This window comes from Aspergillus heteromorphus, assembly GCF_003184545.1.
Source record: "Aspergillus heteromorphus CBS 117.55 chromosome Unknown BO70scaffold_13, whole genome shotgun sequence".
Taxonomy (NCBI): Eukaryota; Fungi; Ascomycota; class Eurotiomycetes; order Eurotiales; family Aspergillaceae; genus Aspergillus; species Aspergillus heteromorphus.
Window position 1 is genome coordinate 217756 of NW_020290418.1, and position 23552 is coordinate 241307.

The 23552-nt window shown below is 56.3% G+C and overlaps 9 protein-coding genes across 9 annotated transcripts; 4 read left to right on the forward strand and 5 right to left on the reverse strand.

The window, feature by feature from the left end:
• Positions 1-192: 192 nt before the first annotated feature.
• BO70DRAFT_336898 (WD40 repeat domain-containing protein) lies at positions 193-1889 on the reverse strand. The gene is made up of 4 exons (XM_025541124.1): positions 1844-1889; positions 1729-1750; positions 1176-1671; positions 193-1110 (listed from the first exon to the last, which is right to left on the reverse strand). Exons 1-4 carry the CDS (start codon positions 1863-1865, stop codon positions 481-483), a joined length of 1170 nt encoding a protein of 389 aa, XP_025399112.1. The 5' UTR covers positions 1866-1889; the 3' UTR covers positions 193-480.
• A 642-nt stretch (positions 1890-2531) lies between these two features.
• BO70DRAFT_362285 (uncharacterized protein) lies at positions 2532-4745 on the forward strand. The gene has a single exon (XM_025543258.1). It carries the CDS (start codon positions 2646-2648, stop codon positions 4578-4580), a length of 1935 nt encoding a protein of 644 aa, XP_025399113.1. The 5' UTR covers positions 2532-2645; the 3' UTR covers positions 4581-4745.
• A 499-nt stretch (positions 4746-5244) lies between these two features.
• BO70DRAFT_40745 (SUR7/PalI family protein) lies at positions 5245-6621 on the reverse strand. Its single transcript, XM_025547177.1, has 2 exons — positions 6061-6621; positions 5245-5995 (listed from the first exon to the last, which is right to left on the reverse strand). Exons 1-2 carry the CDS (start codon positions 6464-6466, stop codon positions 5415-5417), a joined length of 987 nt encoding a protein of 328 aa, XP_025399114.1. The 5' UTR covers positions 6467-6621; the 3' UTR covers positions 5245-5414.
• Positions 6622-6988: 367 nt separating this feature from the next.
• Positions 6989-7808, forward strand: BO70DRAFT_396633 (uncharacterized protein; the record flags this gene model as incomplete). Its single annotated transcript, XM_025546634.1, has 3 exons — positions 6989-7286; positions 7406-7675; positions 7723-7808. 3 exons carry the CDS (start codon positions 6989-6991, stop codon positions 7806-7808), a joined length of 654 nt encoding a protein of 217 aa, XP_025399115.1.
• A 281-nt stretch (positions 7809-8089) lies between these two features.
• Positions 8090-9637, forward strand: BO70DRAFT_352927 (PI-PLC domain-containing protein; the record flags this gene model as incomplete). The annotated part of the gene is made up of 3 exons (XM_025541814.1): positions 8090-8675; positions 8732-9331; positions 9414-9637. 3 exons carry the CDS (start codon positions 8090-8092, stop codon positions 9635-9637), a joined length of 1410 nt encoding a protein of 469 aa, XP_025399116.1.
• Positions 9638-9846: 209 nt separating this feature from the next.
• On the forward strand, positions 9847-11240 carry BO70DRAFT_40789 (peptide alpha-N-acetyltransferase complex A subunit ARD1). The gene is made up of 2 exons (XM_025547190.1): positions 9847-10424; positions 10779-11240. The coding sequence occupies exons 1-2, from the start codon at positions 10055-10057 to the stop codon at positions 11153-11155; spliced, it is 747 nt and encodes a 248-aa protein (XP_025399117.1). The 5' UTR covers positions 9847-10054; the 3' UTR covers positions 11156-11240.
• Positions 11241-11653: 413 nt separating this feature from the next.
• BO70DRAFT_429388 (uncharacterized protein) lies at positions 11654-14422 on the reverse strand. The gene is made up of 2 exons (XM_025548068.1): positions 14416-14422; positions 11654-14309 (listed from the first exon to the last, which is right to left on the reverse strand). The coding sequence occupies exon 2, from the start codon at positions 14093-14095 to the stop codon at positions 11981-11983; it is 2115 nt and encodes a 704-aa protein (XP_025399118.1). The 5' UTR covers positions 14096-14309; positions 14416-14422; the 3' UTR covers positions 11654-11980.
• Positions 14423-14662: 240 nt separating this feature from the next.
• Positions 14663-17724, reverse strand: BO70DRAFT_379825 (COPI-interacting protein CEX1). The gene is made up of 9 exons (XM_025545377.1): positions 17502-17724; positions 17282-17419; positions 17108-17218; positions 16903-17049; positions 16473-16846; positions 16124-16418; positions 15867-16070; positions 15643-15815; positions 14663-15592 (listed from the first exon to the last, which is right to left on the reverse strand). The coding sequence occupies exons 1-9, from the start codon at positions 17622-17624 to the stop codon at positions 14812-14814; spliced, it is 2346 nt and encodes a 781-aa protein (XP_025399119.1). The 5' UTR covers positions 17625-17724; the 3' UTR covers positions 14663-14811.
• A 2090-nt stretch (positions 17725-19814) lies between these two features.
• Positions 19815-23535, reverse strand: BO70DRAFT_40854 (putative PAB1 binding protein (Pbp1)). The gene is made up of 4 exons (XM_025547209.1): positions 23242-23535; positions 22699-22885; positions 22366-22639; positions 19815-22302 (listed from the first exon to the last, which is right to left on the reverse strand). Exons 1-4 carry the CDS (start codon positions 23403-23405, stop codon positions 19925-19927), a joined length of 3003 nt encoding a protein of 1000 aa, XP_025399120.1. The 5' UTR covers positions 23406-23535; the 3' UTR covers positions 19815-19924.
• Positions 23536-23552: the final 17 nt, after the last annotated feature.

The window sequence follows — 23552 nt, forward strand, 5'->3', positions numbered from 1 at the left end:
ACTCTGTTTCTGAGTGGGTGGGTGGGAAGTTGTGTAGCTGTCTCAGCGTTGTGCCATTCTTATTACTATGACTATTGCTAGCAATGATCTATTAGTTATATAAGTATTCGACTGAGAGACTGAATCCTGATTCCTCGAACCCGAACCCAGTCAACAAACTACACAGGGACGGGATTAATTATACAGTAGACGATTCAACGTTATAGTATATTGCATATACGGGATATCATACCTGGATAGCGCGCTAACATCCAAAGCATACAACCTAACTAAACAAACAAACAAGGAAACAAGGAAGAAAACCCAAACTCCAATGCACAAGACAAGGCGCACACGAGACGCCTCGGTGCTCCGGCCCAAACCAGGCTCCATGCTGACCATTCATTATCCCTGAACCGTACGTAAGAAGACAAGACAATAATAACAACAAACCCAACTGCCGGCAGGCAGTCGCATCCAATCGACCCGGTAGTGGATCCGTCAGCGCGGCTCGGAATAGTCGTTCAGCGCAACGCATACCGCCCCGCGGTGATGACCACTGTACTGTCGGATGATCTGGCCGGAGGCCAGCTCCCACAACCGGGCGTAGTGGTCGCTGGAGACGGTCACGAGGTACGCCGAGTCGGCGGAGAAGGCGCAATCCCAGACCCAGCGCTGGTGGTTGGCGAGGGTGGTCTCGAGGAAGAGGGTGCCGGCGGTGGCGTCCATCGGGGGACCGTCGGGTTGTACGGGGAATGTCTGCTGGGGCTCGGTGGTGGCTTGGGGGGTTGTGCCCTGGAAGATACTGAAGGGGTTTTCCTCAGGCTCGACGCCGTTGGGGGAGGTGTGGTTTTGGTTCTGAAGGGATTCGGGGGAGGGAGGGATGTCAGTCGCCTCTGGTGCGGCGAGGGCTTTCGCTTTCGCTTTCGCGGCGGCCAGTTTGGCTGGCGGGTAATCGAGGTCGAGATTCCAGACTTTGGCAGTGTGATCGGCGGAGCAGGTCGCCAGGTGCTTGACGTCTGGGGAGAGGAGAACGCGCGTAAGATAGTCCTTGTGCGCTTGAAAGGTGCAGATCGGGACGATGCGCGTTATTTCGGCGTCTTGGATCATGCGCCAGATGTAGACGTTGCCCTGGAGCCGGTCACTGGGTGTTAGCTGGGGGAAACGCGACTCAGTTCCGCAATCCGTCGTCTCACCTTCTTGTTTCCCGCACAAAGGAGAGATCCGTCGCTTGCGACGCTGACGCTATGCACGGCAACGTCGTCTTCGGGGATCAACTGATGCGTGCAGACGCTCTCGCCCAGGTCCCAGACCCGGACAATGCCAGCGCGATCACCACTGATGAGTTCGCCCTGGTTGGGATGAATGACCACGTCGTTGACGGGGGCTTTGTGCGCGTAGTTGCGCTGGAGGCTGCCGGTCCGGGTGTCCCACACTTTGACGGTGCCGTCCTCGGAGCTGGTCACCATCCACTTCCCTTCGCAGTGAAACGCGACGCCGGTGATGTTATTCGTGTGGCCGTCGAAAGTCATGACGGGGTTCGGGTTCGTGGACTTGATGTCATACAGCTTGACGTTGCTATGACCGGCGGCGGCCAGGTAGCGCTTGTCGGGGGTGATGCATAGCCGATTAACCTGGGAATCTGGATGCTGGATCGTACGCGAACAGATTCCGGACAGCGCCTCCCAAAATCTAACCTGGTGTTAGCCAGCGCAACGCTCGTGTCGCAAGACTCGCGGCCTGACATACCGGATGGTGTGGTCATAGCCGGCTGGGGGAGGTGATAGAGCAATGGTCAGCCAATTCCCGGGGCCGCATAGATGGAGGGCTTCAGGGCGCAAGGGGCGTCAGGGACATCGCCTACCGGTACAAAGGATGACGCTCATTTTGGAGGTGTTGATAGGACGGGGAGGGTCGGGGGGGGGGGGGGGGAAGTCCAGAGTCGAGAACGGCGGAGAACTTGGGGGAGGAGCGTGTGTTACTTAATCCGCCGCTGCCAGTAAGTAGCTAACTATCCTGCCGGCTTTACCTCCCGACGCCGTCTTCGGGCGGCGGACCCGTGGCCGGTCACGTGGGCGGTGTGCGGGGCGGTGGCGAAGGCGGCCAGGATGGCGGCGGTTTAAATTTGGATTGAAGGGATCCAGTCTGCTGCTTCATGCTTCACTGCCCCTTCTCCTGCCTGCCTGCACGCTGGCTGTCTTTTCCTTTCACTGCTGCAGACGGATTCTTCAAGTGCCGCAGAAGGCTGGGACATTTTATTCCGGAAAATCTCCCCGATTCCTCTCCCTGCACCTCGTCTGACTTCAGACTCGATTTTTTGTGTCGGATCCAGATTATGCAACTGACGCTTCTGTCATAAGGCGCGTATCAGTGGCTAGCCTGAGTCCGCTGACAGGCCACTGGGGGCGCCATCTATCCTCCCATCACCAAGGCTGGATTCAGTTCGTCCTCCCGAGTAGGACACTGCTCCCAAGAGGTACGCTTCATAGTTTCTCGGCGCCGGGAACTTAGGAGACACTGTCGAACCTCGTTCTTACCTCTGCATAGCTGGTCGGCGAGTTGGGAAGGGTCTACGATCCTGAGGTATAGCCGAGTGAACCCGCCTTGGTCTCTTCGGCTTAATCCGTTTCCCAACTGGACAAATTTTCGCTGGGATGAATGGAAGCATGGCGGAAGGTATTTCTACCTCTTCACAGACCTGCCCTTCAGACCCTCAAGGTCTTTTCACCTCTGAGGGTCTTTCGTCCCCCCCACCACTCTCTCATCTGCATGTCAATGATCTGGGGCTTACACCTTCCCCTGGATCCCAGCTGCAGCACTTCGATGCCTCCAAAGGTGAACAACGCGGCTCGTCTGACCGGGACGTAAAAACAAATTCAGCTCAGAACGCCGTCCATAACCGCACATACCACGCCGAAGATCACTCATACAGTCACAAAGGCGATGGAAACGAGGAAAAACCCGACCATGCACCTTCGGATGATGGACATGGCGGCAGCGCCTACATAGACCAGTCCAAAGGTTCACCACGGCTGGATGTTCATTCTTCGGAGTTTAATGGAGCAAACGATACGGCTGGAGATCTGTACGACCCTCTCTTCGACTCGGATGTTGTTTTTGATGAGCTCGATGCGGCCTTCCGTTCCCAAAAGCGGGCTGGTGAGGAGGCGTTTCCCGAGGAGAATGCCTTCTGGGACCAGTCCCGAAAGAGACAGGCCACCGAGCTCATCCAAGGCCTTACAGAGTCTCCTGATAAGACACCGTCGCTTTCGTCGCTTGATTGTTCTCTTCAGCCCGACCAAGGCGGCACGGGGCCACATACACCAGTCGATATCGAGAAACAACAGCCGCCTGCTATGTTTGAATCGATGGATCTCTTGTTCCCAGACCCGCCGTTCGATGTTTCTCTAGACATCCCAGATGGCGAAGTCCCTTTCAACTTTGATCTCCAGGATGCATTTAACGAACAAGAGCAGAAAGAGGCAGCGTCAATGAAAATTGAGATCCCTGAAGAGGCTCTCGGATTCGACGAATGCGATTTGCCTTCTGTCAGCGAAATCACCAAGGCACGGTTCTCTCTTGACCAACACCATGTCATTGCAAACACAAACCGAGAGGTCCTGCAGCGAGTCTACCCCGAACCCGAGTACGTTTCGCCATATCCAGCTCATGGAGGGCCGTTGGGGTATCTCCCGTCAACCCCTGGAGTCCACGTCAGGTACGTTGAAGTCACGGACGACCGTAACAGCTACCGTATCAATTGCCTGCGGAACAAAGTGCAGCAGCTGTCGCTCGAGCGGAATAAATACCGACAAGAATTGTCGCAGTTGGCGGACTTGATCACGGTGGACCCGGCGACGGGCAAGACAAACCAACAATTGCTACTTGATCAGAACGCGATGCTGCGACGAGTGTGTTCGCGCCACCAAAGTAGGGTTGAGCAGTACAAACAGGAGACCATAGAGTGGAAGAATAAGCTTCACGACCTGGGTACGACCTACAACAATCTCTTATATGAGCTCCGGACACAGAAAGAAGCCCCCGCCGTTGCTCCCATACCAAATGGATACAAGCCTCCACGTGTTCGCCAGGCCAATCCGACCCAGCAGTCGCAGTCGCATTTGCAACCCGGTTCGCACACAATTCCACCCACGGCACAGCCTCCACATCTGCAGCCCGTGTCATCGTCTGCACCAAACGCTCCTGCTAGTCATGTGTGCCAGAACATAGCTCCAGGCTCCTCTGCGCCCAGAGCGGAACCATTGACGATCGACCTGACCGAGGAAACTGGTGATGATGAGCCAGCTCCGGTGATGCCAACCCCGGAGGAAACCCAACGACGGGCCGAAATGCTTCAATCGCTACGAAGCAAGAAATACAGCTGGCTTGGTGCCGAGGCGGACGCCGGCCCTCATAGCGTCCGCGCGACCCCCGCGCCTCAAGCCCAAGGATCCCCCAGGGCGGAAGGTGGGCCTCAAGATGCCGGGCGGAGCCGGGGCCACGCACCGGCGCAAGCCTCATGCGAGATTGCGTCAGTCGATCTAGCCGATAGCGACGATGACTTGGCTCGTATGATGGAGCAAGAATTGACGCAGAGCTGATTGACGTATTTGATTTTCTCTTCACATTTTGATACCCTTACCCTTATCGATCGGATTACGAGACCGCCCTGCTCTGACCCGTTTTCTTTTGCTGTCACAGTTGCATCATAGCGTGCGCGGCCTCTGGTTTTGCATACATAGACAAACAAGTTCACCTTTCGGGATACCAATACCACCAATACATAAATGAAATCCAAACATATTTTATAAAAAAATCCAGATATATTTTCCCCAGCAGTACCCTACATCTATATATATATATACCCAACCAATCCTATGTATCCTCATCCTCGTAATATTCATAACAAAGTCGTAAAGATCGTAACTTGCCGTCCAGGGGCAAGCTCACCTGCACTGCACGCCCACCAATCCCAGCCATCCAGCCATCCGTCCAAACCAACAATGTCCAAATCTATATCCATGGGTTCTAGTCCAACAGGGTAAGAATGTAAGAAGCGAAAACGAAATAATAAGACGTACACTATAATACATAACCAGATCTGTATATATTGGTGAGCTGTAAACTCCCTTAGATGCGCGCACCTTTCTTTATGGTCTATTTATCAAGAGATATCCAACCCGTCCTGTCCGTGGATGGTGGATGGTGGATGGATGCCATCGCGGGGTATGGAATGGAATGGAAGAGAGAAGGGAGAAGGGAGGAAGAGATGATGAGATGAGATGAAGTGTAGACGGTCAGTTCAGTCCGGAGATCGATGCCCGGGTATATATGCAGGCGTGTATGTAGGAGACGAGAGAGGGGTAGGTGCAGGTAGGTTGACTGATTGGTGGTTTGATTGAAAGAGAGGAGGTGAGAAGAGATGACCGGCCCATTTAGTCCGTAGTAGCGGGACTGTGGCCGTTCTCGTGCTCCTCTTTCTCGCGCACAGGGGAAACGGAGGCGGTGGTAGCGGCGGAGCCATTGGCGCTGTTGCGTTTGAGCTGCTTGCGGGCCTTGCGGCCACCGCAGCAGGAGGCGCAGCAGGAGCCGAGCTGGAGGATGAAGGCGATGAGGTTGAAGCCGGAGGCGATCCACATGAAGACCATCATGCGGGTGCCGATCCAGGCGCCGATGTTCAGGTCGTAGCTGGAGGAGGTGAAGACGTTGCGGAAGATGATGAACATGACTGTGGCGACGGCGGAGGCGACGATGGTGAACAGCGCCGTGATGAAGGTGAGGAGGAGGAAGGGGAGGGCGCGCAGGAAGACGAAGGTGCGGCGGCGGTGTTGCGGGTGGGATTGGTTGACGGCCGGGTCGGCGGAGATGGTCTGCGGAGGGCGAGACGAGACGGCCAGCGGCGATAGGAAGACCAGGATGAAGGTGAGGACGGTGGCCGTGATGAAGAGCCCGAACATCCAGTGGGAGGCGATGCGGGCGATCTTCAGCGCGGAGGTGATGTTCGCGGGGAGGGCGACTGGGGGGGGGGGGGGAATGGTTAGTTGGTTGAGAGATTGGGGTCTGGGGAGGGGATAGACGTACTGGTTGCGCCGGAGAGAAGTTCACTGAGGATGATCTCGACGGGATTGAACCAGTAGAGAGGCTTGGGGGTCGAGCAATGGGTGATGCCCTGGTCCTGGTAGCCCTCGCAGAAGTTCCATAGTCCGACCTGGTAAAAGTCGTGCAGGCCAATGGAGCGGGCGATGGTATCGATCAGGTCGGCATTGGGGACGGACAGCGGGATGATATTGGCCAGGTTGATCTCGAGGAAGTAGGTGTCGCGCAGGACGGGCTTGTTGGCGAGACTGCCCAGGCAGACCAGAAGCAGGAAGATCCAGGCGATCAGGTAGCAGAAGGACCGGAGGAGGCGATGCCAGATCACCTTGGACCGAGTGCGTCCGGCCTGAGGTCGCCCGGAGCCCTTTTGGAACAGGGGAAGCTTTGCCATGGACTGCAGACCGGTGGGTTTCGATCACCACGTGGTCGTGGTGGAAATAGAGCTGGAGTCGGGGGGGTAAGAATAGGCGCAGATGTAGGGCAACAGGGGGATGGAGTCGTAGGGAGGGACGGAGAATCTAGTGGTGGTGTTGGTATATGAGAAAAGAAATTCCAACGGCGGGCTAGTAACTAGTAGATGACGTTGCTCGCCATGGACCACGTGCGGTGGTGGTGGTGGTACGCGGCGGAGGGAATCAGTGAACCACGGATGGCGATGATTCCCTGAGGGGAAAAGGAGGCGGAGAGGAATTATGATCCTTCTAAGCGAGCCCAAAGGTGTGAAGATCGAAAATCAGGAAGATCAGAAAGGAGAGAGAGAGAGAGAGAGAGAGAGAGAGAAGATAGCAACTTGTTTTGGGCCGACTATAAGGTTGACAAAAAAAAAAAGTTAAGACGGCGACACCTTGGCGGCAGCAAATGAAGAGTATTCTTAGACGGCCGAAGCAGATCCAGTAAGGGTGGCAGGGGCGTAATGGGCCGTAAGCGTAACGCTGGCCGCTTCAGCAGCAGTAACGGTCAGTTCACCCGCGCTCTGGCCATGTCATTTCTCACTCGGCATGATTTCTTGGTCAGGTCGGGCCGGTCTGGGCCCTGGGAGAGACGGAACGGGGCTGCAGAGGGGCAGGGGTTGGGCCCTTGGCACCCTGGACTTGCCCTTCTGGGCCATCGTGACTCCATCCGGGCTGGGGCTGTGGCGGCGGAGGAAGATCCTGCGTCGTTTGCCCTGATGCAAGCTGATAACCCCGTTGATCGTGCTGTTTCAGGCCGCGGTTGGCTTGCTGAGTGGCTGGTGATGGTGCCAGCCCGGTATTGGGCTGCTCCGATTACCCAATCGCACAGCGATCGGGGCTGATCTGGCAGTTCGTTGATACTTGATACTGCTGTGTAGGGCAACAGCAACCGCCCATCACCACGCCCACAGCGGCTCCTGAGTGCCAGAGTGGAACAGTGTTCTTCCCATCTTCTGGCGCTCGAGCTAGCGATTGGGCGGAGGGGCAATGGTACGACGTCATCGACAGCTCCGATCCACTTTCGTCCACTTTCATCCACTTTCATCCAGTTTCGGCCCAGTTTCGGTCCAGAGATTTCGGCTGCCTGGCCTGGGTGCCGCTGATTGGCCGGCGGGCTACCATCCATGCGACCGCGATCGGCCCCAAGAGTCTAAATTCGACTAAGCGGGGTCTGACTGTGCTAAGATCGACTCAGCCATGTGGGGCCATAAGACAGGGGGTGGCAGCCAATTAGGGGGAAATCCCGCCCCTACGGGGTCTGACGATACCGTACCCACCTAAAATTACCCGCCGACCCTGCCTGACCCTGCCTGACCCTGACCCTTCAGTTAGTAAGTACGGAGTGGTCCGTAATACTGGTTCTACATCATCCACTCTTTCCATGGTTGACTGACTTCATCTCGTCAACTCTTAACCTTCCGCTTGGGATTTCTCTTCCTCAGGGTCTCTCCCGTCGGTGGCTGAAAGGATCACGTTTTCTATACGAACCTTCCCCAATATCCTGGGTTTCTATATAAATCCCCGAACATCAACAACTTGCTGCGGCTCCGTCCCCCGGCATCATGCGGTTGATCGCTCATCTGCTGCCGCTCCTGCTGGTAGCTGTCCTCCCGGCCCTGGCCAAGGACGATACCACCAAGGACGACAAAAAAACCACCAGTGCGACGGACGGCATCCTGACCCTGGATGGCACCCTCACATCATCCATCAGCGAAGCGACAGTCCCGACAGGTCACTACCTCTCGTATACCAGCACCATCACCCTCGATAACGGACATACCGTCACCAGCACCGGCACCGGCGCCGAATCGACGGTCACCTCCTCCTCCTCCTCCAATGGCACGACAACCTCGGGAAATGCCACCATGGTCAGCACGAGCTCCGAGTCGCTCACCTTGCTGGTGGGTGGTGGACACACGGGGGCAGCCAATGGGTCCACGAACGCGACGGCGACAGCGTCGACCTCGGCCTCGTCGACGCCGGTCGTCAACACACAGCCCTGCAACGGCTACACGGAGTTTTGCTCGCGCAAGTACTCCAACATCACCATGGTTGCGGCCCACAACAGTCCCTTCGTCAAGGCGGGCAATGCGGCTGCCAACCAAGCGTTTCCCGTCACAGACCAACTGGACGACGGGGTTCGCATGTGTAAGTCTTCTGAACCGTGCGTCTGGCGTCGGGAAAGCTGACAAGTGGACGAACAGTGCAATTCCAGGTCCACCTGATCAACAGCACCCTCTACCTCTGCCACACCACCTGTGACCTCTTGAACGTGGGCACGCTGGAGGACTACCTGACCACCGTTACCAAGTGGATCAAAACCCATCCGTACGACGTGGTCACCATTCTTATGGGCAACTACGACTATGTGGCTCCGGGCAATTTCACGACCCCGATTCAGAACTCCGGGCTGATGGACTATGTGTTCACGCCGCCGAAGATCCCCATGGCCCTGGACGACTGGCCGACGGTGTCGAACATGATCCTGTCCGGCAAGCGCGCCGTTATCTTCATGGACTACCAGGCCAACCAGACGGCCTACCCGTGGCTCATGGACGAGTTCTCGCAGTTGTGGGAGACCCCGTTCTCGCCGACGGACAGCGACTTCCCCTGTACGGAGCAGCGTCCGCCCAACCTGTCGCAGCAGGACGCCGAAGACCGCATGTACATGGCCAACCACAACCTGAACATTGACGTGAGCATTGCCAGCATCAGCCTGCTGCTCCCCAACACCGCGGCGCTCAACCAGACCAACGCGGTTTCTGGATATGGTAGCTTGGGGCTGATGGCCCAGAACTGCACTGGTAAGCAGCCCTACAGTTATTCCTTTTTTTTTTTTTTTTTTTTTTTTTTTTTTTTCAAGATGACCGGCTAACCCTCAACCAGCCATGTGGAACCGTCCCCCCAACTTCCTTCTGGTCGACTACTATAATGACGGCAACTTCAACGGGTCAGTGTTCGAGGTAGCCGCAGAGATGAACAACGTGACCTACAGCGCCAAATGCTGCGGGACGGCGTCTGCGGCGTCGAATCTGATGCCGGGCGTCAGCACGATGGGCGCGCTACTGGTGATGGCGGGGGTGCAATTCCTGGTGTCGTCAGCGTTTTAGATGTGATTTGCGCAGCGCGTATAGTATATACTTATAGTCTGGAGTCTGGAGTTCTGCGATGCGGGCACATTTCCATTCACGATGCATGACGACTGTACAGTTGGCTTTCATTCTCCCCGTAACCCCAAGTCCAAAACACCGCTCCGACAGATATCCGCACCAGACCTCTAACCCAAGACGGCTAGCGCGGGACTCGGCTGACCACGACGCACTTCGGCGCCGAGCCTCTCCGCCTCGATCAATATCCACCACCATCCATTACAACCGCATCATCCATTCCCCTCCCCCTCCTCCATCCAACTCCAATCCACTCAACTCGGGGCCCCTCCCCTCCCCAACCATAACAACAACATAACCACCCTCAAACAAAACCTGTACACACCCTCAAACCACACCTACGGGTCCACAACCGCCAAAATGGTCGACATCCTCCCCCTCAGCAGCTACCCCTCGTACATCGACCTCCTCCCGTCCATCCAAACCTGCAACATCACCAACCTCCCGGAGAACTACTTCCTGAAATACTACCTGTACCACGCGCTGACCTGGCCGCAACTGTCGTTCGTGGCGGTCGTGCGCCCCAAGAACGGCTACACCAAGCACACCGCGCCCGATGGCAGCGGCGCCGGCAGCGTCGCCGAGCAGTATCCCAAGGTCGTCGGGTATGTGTTGGCCAAGATGGAGGAGGAGCCGACGGATGGCGTTGCCCATGGGCATATTACTTCGTTGAGTGTCATGAGGACGCATCGGAGATTGGGCATTGCGGAGAGGTTGATGCGGATGAGTCGTATGTTTTTCTTTTTTCCCCTTTCCTTTCTTCTGTCTTTTGTTCTTGGTTTTGTTTTTCTTTCCTCCCCTTTCCTGCATTTGCTATCCATCTGTTGCCCTGTTCCCTATTTATTTTGTCCCCTTTGCCTTTTTGTGCGTGCTTCTGTGCTGGTGCTGGTGTCGGTGCCGGTGACTTGGTGTCTATCTATCATGACCCAACGGATCAAGCTATCCTCCGTACACAATCATCATATCTCTTCCCTCGACAATTGTGCACAGAGAAAACCAACCCAACCCAAACCAACCCCCCCAATGAAAGAAAAAAAAAAAAAAAAACAAGCTAACCACTCGCCCCTGCCCCCCTCATCCCCAGAACGCGCAATGGCCGAATCCCACCGCGCAAAATACGTCTCCCTGCACGTGCGCATGTCCAACACCGCCGCGCTGCGACTATACCGCGACACGCTGGGCTTCGAAGTCGAGACGGTGGAGAGCAAGTACTACGCGGACGGGGAGGACGCGTACGCGATGCGGATGGATCTGTCGAATATGTGGGTGGACTGGGCGGAGATCGAGCGGAAGGACCGGGAGCGGGCGGCGAGCGACGAGAAGGATGGCGACGAGGGCGATGAGGTGGGCGAGTTGGGGAAGAAGGAGGAGGAGAAGGAGAAGATGGTGCGGGTGAAGGTGGGGAGGGGGTTGGGGGTTGGGGATCTCGTGGAGAAGAATGAGGCGCAGACGGCGCAGTAGAGTGTTTGCTCTATCTGTCTATCCATCTATCTATCTATCTGATTGATTGATTGATTGATTGATTGACTGGCTGGTTATTTGGCTGGTTGGCTGGCTGGTTGACTGTCTTCGGTGATTGGTGATTGGTGATCAATGCTTGGTGCTTGGTTGGGTTCGTTCGTTCGTTCGTTCATTGTATAGATATGCATATGCATTTGGGCGGTGGAGACGAGGACGAGGACGAGGACGAGTATATACATAAGTACATACATACGCAACTGGCATGAAGATGAGATGAGATGAGATGAGATACTCTCCGGAGTGAGTCACTCACTCTCTGCATCATCTCTGCACGTCAACAGACAAACTACCTACCCACTACTAGTTTCATCTATCTATCAATCAATCAAAAAAGTGGTGCTGGGTGCTGGCAGTTGAGAGTTGGGTTGGCACCCGATCACCCGACCACCCGACCACCCGATCAATCACTGAAATCAAATATCACGTCCGTAGACAAATAAAATAAAACCATGCATGCATGCATGTATGTATGTATGTATGTATGCATGCTAAATACCCGATATCACTATCACTAATTCGCCGGTGCAATGGCCAATAATACATGAATAGAATGGAAAAGAAAGCCCCAAAAAAGGAAAAGAAAAGAAAAGAAAAGAAATCAATGCTGTGTATCCCAATCTTCCGCAAAAGGCAAAAAAAAAATAAAAATAAACGAAACAAAAAAAAAAAGAATCACCGCTTCGATCATGCATCGTTCTGTCAGGAATAATAGGTAGATGGATAGACAATAACATAGACATCCATCCATCTTCAAAGGCGCTCGTTCTAATTACGCCGTGACGGGCCCCGATCCGGTCGATCGGGGTCTTTATCTGTAGGAGGATTATACTTCCCCGGGTCCGTGGCCTGCTTCTCAGGGGCAGGGGCCGATTTTTCAGTACCAGCAGTACTACCCTTCTCCGCTCTCCCAGAGACCTTCTCCTTCTCGCTGGCCCGCGAAGACCTCGTGCTGGGGGTACTGATGGAGCTAATCTCACTGATCTCCGACTCGGCGACAGAGCGCACAGGGGACGGGAAGGAGGTGAAAGACTGGACGGTGGAGCGGCTCTCACGATTGGAATCCAGATCGAGATGCTGCATGTGCTGGTCTAGGGGCAGCGGCTGGGCCTGGGACTGGGGATCCAAACCCTCGTCTCGTTGGGACTGGCGAGCGCGCTGTTCCTGGCGGCGGCGGCTGCGCTTCATGCGGCGTTTCTCGCGCTGCTCTTCGCGCGCACGACGAAGGACATCGCGGAAGGCTTTCCGCGTGGCCCGGGTCTCTTCTTTGACGAGTTGCTTTTCGGCCTGTTTCTGCTGCTGCTGTTGCGCGGAGTCCCGGCGGCCCCAGCCCTTGCGCCAGCCGGGGCGTTCGGCGGCCCGGATCTGTCGGCGGGATTGTTGTCGGAGGTCGAGCTGGCGGCGGAGGCCCACGGCGGCGTCGTAGAGTTTACGGTCGTGGTGGTCGGTTAGGGAGAGGAGCTGCGCGCGGACGGTGGCGAGGTCGGAGGCGCTGAGGTCGGATGTTGTTGAGAGGGAATCGATCGAGGAGAATGACTGGTCGGATGCATCTGAGTCGATTGAGGCTCGACGGGGCCGATCGGGCTGAGTGGCGATGGGTTGTTGGGGGGCGCTGGTGACAGGCGCAGGGGGTCGGGGATAAGCGTTCTGGGTCTGGTAGTATCCAGGCTTGGGGGGATGGTTGGCCCATTCGTCCCGAGGGGGACTAACGAAGCCGCTGATTTTTCGTCCTTGGAAGCCGGCCTGCTCCTCGATCCAGCGACTGTGGGCAAGTGCCTGTTCCTCCACCTGTCTTCCGTAATGCTGGGCTTGCTCCGTGAAGCGCTCGCCGTATCTTTGAGCCTGATCGGCTAGCGAGGAGATCCAGCCAAGCGGCCCTTTGGAGGGGCCGGTGTCCTGGTACGGTACACCGTATGGGGGAGCATTCCACCCCCACGGAGCTTGTTGATAAGGCGCCGGCGGTTGCGCAGGATAGGTATATAACTGTGGTTGGACTGGGTAGACGGCAGGGTTGTATAACGCCGGAGGGGGATAGGGTGCGTAGGGAGCAGGCGTAGGGGGTGTAGGGTAGTTCGGGTAGGCATAGGGCCCGGGAGAGTAGGGAGGATTTGCTGCTGGAGGTGCCTCTGGCTGCTCTGCAGCTGGTGGCGGCGGGTTTGGCCGCTGGAGGCGATTTCGGCCGGCGTCGGGCGTTTGGGCGGCCCGATTCGTGGCGGCAGGATAGCATCGAGGACATAGGGACGATCGCGGCGCACCGGTAGCGTCCATCACGTAGACGTAGACGACGCGGCCCGAGCGGGGCTCGAAGAAGTATTGGTTCCATTCCGCAATCACGGCGGCTATGCGCCTCTTGCGCTCTTCATCGGTCTCCTGTGGTCGATCCTTGCGATCCCGCTGGATTTCCGCCCTCAGTTGGCGGGGCAATTGCGTCGAGACCGATGCCAGTCCGAGATGTGCGGGGAAGAGATGTCTCAGAAACACGTCCCAGTCCTGCTGGGTGATGTCTTCGGTCCGGGAGCTCCAGCAGCGAGGGCGGCGCGGAAAATCCTTCGACTGGCTCCGTGGGTAGATGTTGACGCAGTGTTCCACAACCTGTCTTTCCCGGGTCGAGGTCGTCGGAGGGCGTCTCTCCGTGAAATAGCCGGCGGCGGATGTGAAGTGGGCGGGGAAGGCGGCGGCAGACGTAGTAGGCGTTATAAGATCACCACCGGCGGAGGTGGACGCCGGGCTCGACGGGGTATCAGATAGGGCCGGGTCTCCTCCGCGCAGCCGGTCCATGACCCGGTTCACCTCCGCGGAGGCAGCGGCATTTCGGTTGTTGGCTTGGACGAGCAACGGATCGACCGTGGAGTAGGGCGGAGGAGGGGCCTCGTCGGAATCCATTGCGGCAAGGGCGGACAATCCCAAGGGAGGGGAGGGGGAGGGGGAGAGGGAGGAAGGAGGGGAGTTGAAATGAGGGACCACGATAGACCTTCAGGCTTATCAACCGGCATCCATCGCGCATGAGATGATATGCAGCACCCACCAGCCTTCACGTCACTCTCGGGGGGGAGCTAGCTGGAAGACAGTGGAAGACAGTGGAAGGCAGCAAGATTATCTAGACCGTGGCGCCAAACATTAGCTCTGTGGCACTGCACACGGACACCGGGGGGGGGGGGTGGAGGGACGCAGACGGAGGGGACCAGGGGGAGGGGAGGACAGACCTGCAAGGCGAATGGAGGATGTTCAAGGCACGGGGGATGAGCAGCAGGCGGGCATCGTTGGATGACGAGGAGCGACGGCGACGGACGGGAGGATCGGCGCCCGATGTGGTCACGGGGCCCGCCGCCCGTCTAGTCTCTTCTTCAGCCTTTCATTGCGTCCAACTATAAAACAGCTCTAAATCAATCTATATGCAATAAAGATACGATTCTATCCCGTCGCACTTCACACATGCATGCATGGTATATTCAAATTCAATCAGCAACAACGACCGGCGCCCAAACTCCTGCCTCCAATTCCCCCCCCCCCAAAAAAAGATGTCCAGATGAGATGGAAGAAATCCCAGAAAACAGCGAATGAAGTATATGCTGCCTATTATCAACTCGGATAGCTCCCGGCTAATCCCATGCGTCTCCCCAACCGTCGTCCTCCTCTTCTTGCTTGGGTTTCGTGTCGATCTTCTTCGCCGGAGCGATCACGGTCCTGGGCTTGACCGTACTACTGCTGCGACTGGATGTTCGGGACACGACCGCAGGGCTGGTCTTGTTCAGCCCCTTGGGCAACGGCTTCTTGGTCTTGGATTGTGCGGCGAGCCATCCCGCAAAGTCCGGCTCTCCGCCGTCGTCATACGGGACCGCGGCTGGCTTGGCTGGCTTGGCTGGCTTGGGGGCCGGAGCTGAAATCTTAGGGCTGGCCACTGCCGCACTAAACGGATCATCCTCCTTCTCCTGCGCGTCTTCATCGTCGTCGTCCATCCCGCCCCATGCGTCGTAAACATCCTCCTCGATCTCATCCGCCGCCGGAGATGCCGCTGGCTGCTCCGAGAAGGACCGGTTCAGAGGCTGGATCGCAGGACGTAGAATGTCCTTCTGCACCGAAGGCGATGATGGTTTTGCCGGGCCAGGCACAGACGCTGGACGCGGAGGTTCCACCTCAGCAGGCGTGGCGCCGTTGGCAGTGGGCTCGATCTCTCCGTTGGCTGCCGTGAGCTTATTGGTGAACGATGAGATGGCCCATCCTGCCCAGGACTTATCGCTAGATGTGCCGATGCGAGCTGTATCCTTCACGGGGTCTGCACTGGCCGATGGCGGAATCACCGTGTCTGCCATGGTGTTGCCGAACTTCCGTACACGCTGGAGATACAGGTCGAGTGTCTTGTTTGCCTGGTCTCTCACCATCCTATGGCACAGCATTAGATCTGAATAACGAGAGAATAGAGACACACTCACTTTTCCTTATCAAGAAGGGAGGGGCAAATGGCTGGCAGGACCTTGCTTGCACAGTCCTCCTCGGTGAAGAACTCGATCGTTGCGGCTAGGGCCAGCAGACCAGCATTTCGAGCGTGTACAAACGGATCCCGAAGCGACCTTGTAAACGCGGCGATGAGGACTTTCGTCCTTGACTGCAGTAGATCTTAGCATCACATAGTCTGCCTCCAGAAAGGTCCACTCACGCCTTGTCCAAGGTTCTTCGCTATTCTGCCCAGGCAGATAGTGGTATTCGTACGGATCCCAGGCTGCTCATCGTTGGCAGTCCGTGCGAGGAACTTGAGCAGGTCGCCGTTGATAACCCGGTCGCTAAGCTTGTTGATAATCGGCAAGACCGCCTTGACCGTCTGCTCTCGAACAACGGGCGCCGCATCAGTGAAGCCAGAAGTCTGCACAACATATCAGCACTGGAACACAACTCGACGCCACCGTAAAAACTAACAATCTGAGGGAATATTTTGTCGTTGACGATCTTCTGGGGTAGGTTGTCGATCATCACCGGGAGATTGTCTAGCAGACAGACACGGAGCGCTCGATCCGGGTTTCCAAACAGCCGGACCACAACGGGGGTAAGTCTCGAATTGAACTCGTCTGGGGACAGCTTTGCCCCAATCTTGAGAATGGCCGATAAGACCTTGGGACCACCTCCGCCAAACTCAACGGATTTCAACAGCTCCGGGAGCACCTTCATCTTGAAGAACTCTTCGGGGAAGTCCTCAGACAGCCCATCAAGCTCACTGTCCCAGTCAGTACTCATTTCCAAGTCCACCCCAACCAGAAACAGTACTCACTTGACGAATTCATCCCGTTCGGCATCGTTCTTCAGCCCCAGGCTCTCTATATCGTCTGTCAACCGGATGAGCGTGGTCTGGAAGAAACCACCACTCTTCTTGCCCTGTTCCACAAAATGCGCAGGGCTCAACCGGAGTTTGGGGTTGGCCGTGCAAAGGCGCTTGTAGCTTTGTTGCATGCCGTGTGGGATGTTGGTCGTTTTGCCCACCTGCTCGCCACCAGTGAAGTTGCCGTTGAATACCTCGTAAACTAGTATCCCCAGTCCGTAGGAGTCGATAGCCGTCAGCGGGTGACGTTTGATGGCCTCCCATCCGCCCTTGGCGACCTCGGGAGGCGTGTATCGCGCAGAGTCGGGTACAAGACTACCGTATGTCTGCAGGTAGGGTGTTAGCACGGTGGTTCGTCGGGTCCGGAATAGGTGGTACAGACATAGATGACCGCATTATCGTCATTCATCGAGCTCAAGACGTCGAATCCGCCCAGCTTCCACTCTCCGCTTTCACTGGTAAACACCGAGGAAGCTCTGACGATACCGTGCACGGAGGACGCATCTCCGTTGATAAACTTCAACGTTGACTGCAGGACCACGCTCATCAGAAAAAAGATCCCCATGTCCCCAAAGCTGAAAACATACCGCCACAGTGTATAAGCCCCATTTCGACGTTTCCTCGCTCAGACTCCTCCGCTTCACATGCCAAGAGAGGGGGACGACTCGTTCGGTGACAATGTAGATGTTGGCCTCTGTCTGTAGCTCGTAAGCCCCCTGTCCTCGCAGTCATGGTGTTCCGGCCGCCGTAGGCCCAAGTACCTCAATCGTGTCCAAAACCTTGATCACGCCCGGATGCCTCAAAGTCCGGGACTTGCGCACGGCGTTTTTCGCCAATGGGAGGCGGGATTTGTTGGAAGCGACATCGAAGGTAAAGATACTGCATGTCGAACTGTCTTCCTAGAGGGTTCCAAGCCAATCAGGGTCGCATTAGCCCCTAAGTCTTATTTCCAGGCGCACGAAGCATGCACGGCAGCCATACCCGTTTCGTCGCATTATGAAGCGTCCATATCGAGTCGGAGATGTCGACCCTGTCCCCGAGAGAGTAAGGGAATGAGCTGCCCTTCGCGATTGCAGATTGGACGGCGGACTTGAGGAAATCCATGGTCGGTGGTGAGCGTCCGTGTAGGGGGCGGCGGGCGGGCGAGCAAGCAGCTAGCTACCTGCCTGTAGCTGGTCTCAAGACGCTTTCGCGCACAGGTCCGGGAAGGCTGATTTGCGGCAGGAAAAGGGGGATGCGGGGATAGGATGCAAGCGGGAATGAGATGACACGTATGCGACCATCAGTGATGCCTATAGCGAGGCAAGGCGAGGTAAGATCACAGGCAGCGCGAGGAGGGGAGATCTGGACAGCGAAGGCAGTACTGTAAGTATTAGTGTCCGTCCCCTTGGCGCCGCCCGTGGTACCCCGCCCCCGATCGGGTTTAGCCCCGCCGGCCCGGAGCTCCTCAAATAACGCGCCGCAGCTCCTCGGCCCTTTTGTCCTCCTCGTCCTTCCCCCGACTGTCGCGTCGCGACGCCTGCTGAATGATGATGCTCCCGACCTTGCTATCCAACTAACGACCCAAGCAATCAAAGCTAACTCAAGGCATGTCATGTTCCGTCCAGTTTCTACGAACCCCTCCCCCCTCCCCAACTCCCCAAGCAGACATTCTCCAATGATGTGACACTGGTAAAAGGTCAGACCGCGTGTGCCAGGATACGCGTCGCCACAGACCCCGATGTGTGCTCTCACTATCCCGCGCAACCGAATGCGCTATCCGAATGTTCAGAATCCCTCCGCCAATGTCGTGGTGTCGTGGAAGACCTTCGTGGATATCGTCCGCTCCCACCGCTTCTCCTCCTCTCCATTATGCAGGCACATGGTCTTGTAAAAGGCACAAGGTCCTGGCTGCGAGGCTCACGGTCTTGTTTTTACCTTGGAGATCCATGTTGTACAGCAAATTTAAATCCAAGCCGTAATTTGGGGTTTCTGGTCCGCTTTTCTTCTATGAGGAACTTCAGAAACCAATGGCTACGGCAAACATCAATCCCTAAACATGACACTGCTGGTGGGAGGAGAAGCGGCGGACATGGTTCGATTGAAGCGCGGGTTGGATGCGGCTTTTGCTTCGATTCGGTGCCGTGGAATCTAACGTTGCGGTAGTGGTCGGTTCCGGGCTGGAGTACCGCGGCGGCGACGTCGGCATTCCTGGCTGAATGACGACCAAATATAAACTGAAAAGACCTGAGGAGACTGCTTTCTCGTTTGCAATTGTTCATTCCTACAACTACGGTGCTATGGTTGCATTGTTACTCACATTCGGGTAGGTAGGTGATGGCTTTACGCAAGGCCCACGCATGGCTTAGAGAATATCATTGCTCTCCTTCAAGACGCTAGAAACAAGTCACCCCTCCGACCGCTGACCCCGTCCACATCCATTTCAACGTGCAGCATCGGCTTCATTCGCATAACGACAGCATACCCCCTTTGCACACCACACATCCTGTTTGACATTCGAGTTGATCATGTCAACCTCAGCCCCTTTGTTGTTCGTCCGAGCTCCACCCTGCCCCAACCCAGCCCCCGCACCTGGTGGAAGATGGTGACATAAAAGACATAAGCGAAACGAAATAATAAATCCCAGAACATCATTGGCATATAGCAATGAGTACCCCAGTAGCTTGGAAAGTAATGGGTTGAATTCCTCACGAATTCTGGTAGATCACTTCCAAGAACGCGTATAGTATAGGTCCGCGCAGGATGGCCACGGGGCCGTCGAATGCCGAACTACTCGTCGACGCACCAATCCTAAACGTCATCTCTCAACATATAGCCCAGTGGCTTGGTTCTTATACACTCCTCATCTGACCGCGATACTCCATAGGAAGCTGCCACCTCGCCTTGTTCGTCAGTAGAAGATCCGATGGTTGGTTTCGGCCGGCTTACCGGTAGTGAGTCGCAACTTGCTCACCGGGAGACTGGGTCTTCGGTGCACGAAGAGCAGCAAAAAAGTACAAAGTACAGATAGCTTTGGTAAACATAGTGAGGGTCGGACGACGGGAGACACTGGAGTCGCCAATTGTGAACAACTTTCGTCCACGTCCAAATGGAGCCCGATGGCCAAAGAGAGTTGAAACGGCAGTATTGGTCGGGTCGCCAAGCCAGCGATATGGCGTCTCACGCTACTGAGACGACGGCTCATTTCACTTCATCTGCAGCCTCTTGCGTTTGAGGGCCGGATGCGGCAGCTGGCGCGGGTTGAGGGGGCATTTGAGGGGGAACCTGAGCCATCTGGTTATAACCGCTGCTGGGTGTCCGGTGCTGGTGGGGTGGATAGTGGTGCACTTGATGGGGACTAGACTGGAAGTGCTGCTGCTGTTGATAGTTTCCTCGCACCGGGGGCACTGTCAAATATCAGCAACTCATTCTGCAGGTGCCGCTGGAATGGACTGACACATACTGTGACCCGGCTGCTGGGCGGGGTATACGGGCTGCCCATGCTGCCCGGGTGACATGAACATGACTGGCTGCGGGGGCTGACCCGGCTGTGAGTTCTGGTGCATCATCATGGGAGCACCCCGACTGGGGCTCGGATAGCCACTATGAGGCTGGGGCGGTGGCGCATGTTGAGGATAAGCATGGCTTGGGTTTGGAGAGTACATTTGCATCTGGGGGGTGTAAGGGGCTACGCCCTGGGGAACACCCATGTACGGCCCGCTGGACGGCTGTTGAACCATCATTGGCGCACCCATGGCCGACTGTGGGTTCACAAACTGAGGAGCACCGGGGTAATGTCTCATGTGCGCAGGCTGCGGACCACCCTGGTTCATGTAAAACTGTGGCACCCCCTGCCCGAACGCAAGCTGGGCATGTGGCGCCATTGGGGATGGGTAGCCATGCTGCAGTCTCGGGGACGGGAACATCTGAGAGGTTGACGCGGACATCTGCATGCGGTGGGGGTCATCGAAATGCGGAGGACCGGAATTGTGATGTTGCTGGGGATGCAAATGAGGCCCGTGGGGAGGACCACTAGTGGGAGGCATACCCGGCGTCCCCTGCGGGAATTGGAAGGGCATTTGGGGTGGGTGGGGGATCTGCGGGTTCGACGCAGAGCGGCTTTGAGGAGATATGGCGGGTCCAGAGACAGGCGACTTGAACATCTGTAGATAGGTCTTTTCTTCGTTTCCGGCGGAAACATCCCAGGTAGGCAGAGTTTTGTAAGCAGGGGGGATTCCTCCGTTGAAGGTGTAGTCCTTATCACCTTTCGCCGCGCTTTCTTTCTTCATACGCTTGATGGGGTTGAATTGATCGTTAAGCGATGGCCGCTCGGAGATCGGTCTGGGCTTCTTGGTGCCAAAGAATGCGGAGGGACTGGTGGCGCGCGAGACAGATCGCCCTCTGGCGAACGGCGAGGAGGTGGACGAAGCGCCAGGGGTAAAAGTGGTTGCGGCAGGGTTCGGCTTGAACTCCAATGCTTTCACGTTGAACTTGGTGGACACGGCAGAGGTCGGGGTGTGCGATTTGTTCGGACTGGTGATGCTAGGCTGATCGCCAGCTGGACCAGTTGGGGGAATACGGACCTCTTGGATTGGCAAGGGTGCTGGAACAGATCCCATTGCAGTCCCCTTCCGCTGCTGTATGTTATCTGCCAGGCGATGGCCGAGCATACCAGTGGCTTGACGGCCTGGATGGGCTGGCGGCTGCGTAAGCCGCCCAGCCGGTCCAGCAGGGGGATACATTTGGCGGCCTCGAGGGTAGTTCTGATGGTCGGGCTGTGCTGGGGGAGGCATGGTTACCGCCTCTTGGTGAGCAGCTCCAGGAGCACGGACCGCTGGTTTTGGTTCAGCAGCAGTACTTTCCGGGGTTTTAATGACCGTCTTCTCCTCAGCATGTTGCTGGGCTCTTTGAATGATCTCTTCCTGCTTGTGCGGATCTTTGGCAAGAATTGGAACCAAGTCCTTGGGCACAGGAGTGGCAAGTTTGAAATTCTTCGAGAACTTCATCAACTCGTTCAGCTTGAGTGTGCGGTCATATGAGGCTTGGTTACGACGGCGTTCCTGCAGCTTTGCTTTCTCGCTGTGGGCGAACTGGCGGAAGGAGTCCAGCACCTCTGCCTCCACGTTAGAGGTAGCGTTCGCAGGAGCGGGTGCTGTCACGCCCGACGGGGGTTTAGACAACGCAGGCTTTTGCTCCGTGGCGGTGGTCGCTGCAGTAGTATCGGCAGGTGCAGGTTGCGCTGGAGTCTGCCCGTTCTCCTTTGGCGGTCCTGTAGTAATAGCATCTTTAGGGACACCGGGAGTTTGCTTGACAGCGCCTGCAGGAGCGCCTGTGGCAACGGCGGGCTGAACGGCATTTTGCCTACGCGCTGGCGGAGTGTACTTGTTCGGCTGCCCCGAAACAAGAGGAGGAAAGTTTCTCTCGTCACGGCGGACGCCGCTATATTTCGCCTCCTCATCGATGTCATCCGTGGACACCATCCCTCTTTCTTCGCGGACATGGGCATTGTCGGTATTAGTGCCTTCGATCTCACGAGCAATTCTAGCAGCATCTGCTTGCTTCTGCTTGTAGGTAGGATCCGACTTGTCGATGCGAGTGGTGTACATATTCTCGTCGTAGCTGCTAGTAGCCCCGAAGAGTCTGGCGTTCGTTTCGAATTGATCCCACCCACTTGAGTTGTTGCTGGTTTCGAGAGACAGATCGACATCTGTATCTGCTGCTGGCTCCCAGCGCTTCAAGGTCCGCTCACGGATGGCTAGATTTCCGGAGATGTCGGCGTCCGTCTTGAACCCTACAGAAGCCCCTACCGGCTTGTCAGCAACTGGGGGCTTTCTCAACATCTTCCTGGACTGGGACATTGACCTACCGTTTGAACCCTTCACCGTGACATCAGCCGTAGAGACGTTCGGCACAGAGATGTCGGCCACATCCTTGAAATCAAAGGACATGCTATGATCTGGTGCCGAACCCATGAAGGGGCTGGAGGCTTCGCTTACCCCGTTCGATCTGTGTTGTTCGGACTTTGACGGACGCTGCACCATTTTCAGTACGAAGGTAGACTCGCTAGGTTCCAATGCCGACGAAGAAAAGATTCCGGTGAATTTCTCTCCACTTCTGGTAGTGACGGTAGCGGTCAAGCCCTGAGAACCATGAGCTTTCCAATCGGACATAAATATCAGGTAGAGCGCAATAAGCTTACAATGAAGCTAGTGAGCAGGAAGACAAGGCGGTCATGAGCATGGTTATCCGGGGTGTTTGACTCCCTCGGGGAGGCTCTGGGCGAGGCAGCATGTCTTTGGGACAGGTTGCCGTTCTGCTGTGCGTATGAGGAACGTTGCGTCATGGGGTTTGTATTTTGAGACCAGGCCTTCTGAGAGTTGCTGCGCCTGTCAAGAGTAAAGAGACGGGTTAGTGCATGCGAAATATAAGGTGGTAATTTTGTGCTCGACACACGAATTGAGGATTGCGCCCTGGTGGGATAGGGGGGTTGCTCTTAGGTTGGGTGGGAATTGAGTTTGGACAAGGTGAAAAACAACAACGCAAAAGGAGCGACAGGAAGTGCGCAACAGCCAGCAGACCAACACTGGCACAGCATGTGGATTCCCGAGAGTCGAGATCGGGGAAGCAAGAACAGTCAAAAGGCAGACAGCGACGCTTTCGTGAAGCGACAAGCGGTGAAGCACAGACAATGGGAGCAAGTGGGTTGTGGAAGAGGCAATGAGGGATGGACAACACAACATACCTCTGACCACCATCCAAGGGACTGCCGGACTGACGGCGGCTCCCATCCGACGCCCTAGTACTGGCGCTGGATCTCAAAGTCTGCCGGGCACCGGAAGACTGCGCATTCACGGCATTGCCCGACGCATTGTTGGCGGCGGGCATGGAGTTGATGGTAGAAGCCATCTGGCTGGATCGGTCACCGAACGAAGCTCTACGTCGTCGGACGACGCAAAGCCGTAAAGAGAGCGGACGGAGGGCACGACGCCAGAGCACACCGCCTGCGCTAACAGGACCGAGAGGACGGTGATGGGGGGGGGGTGGAAGGGAGGA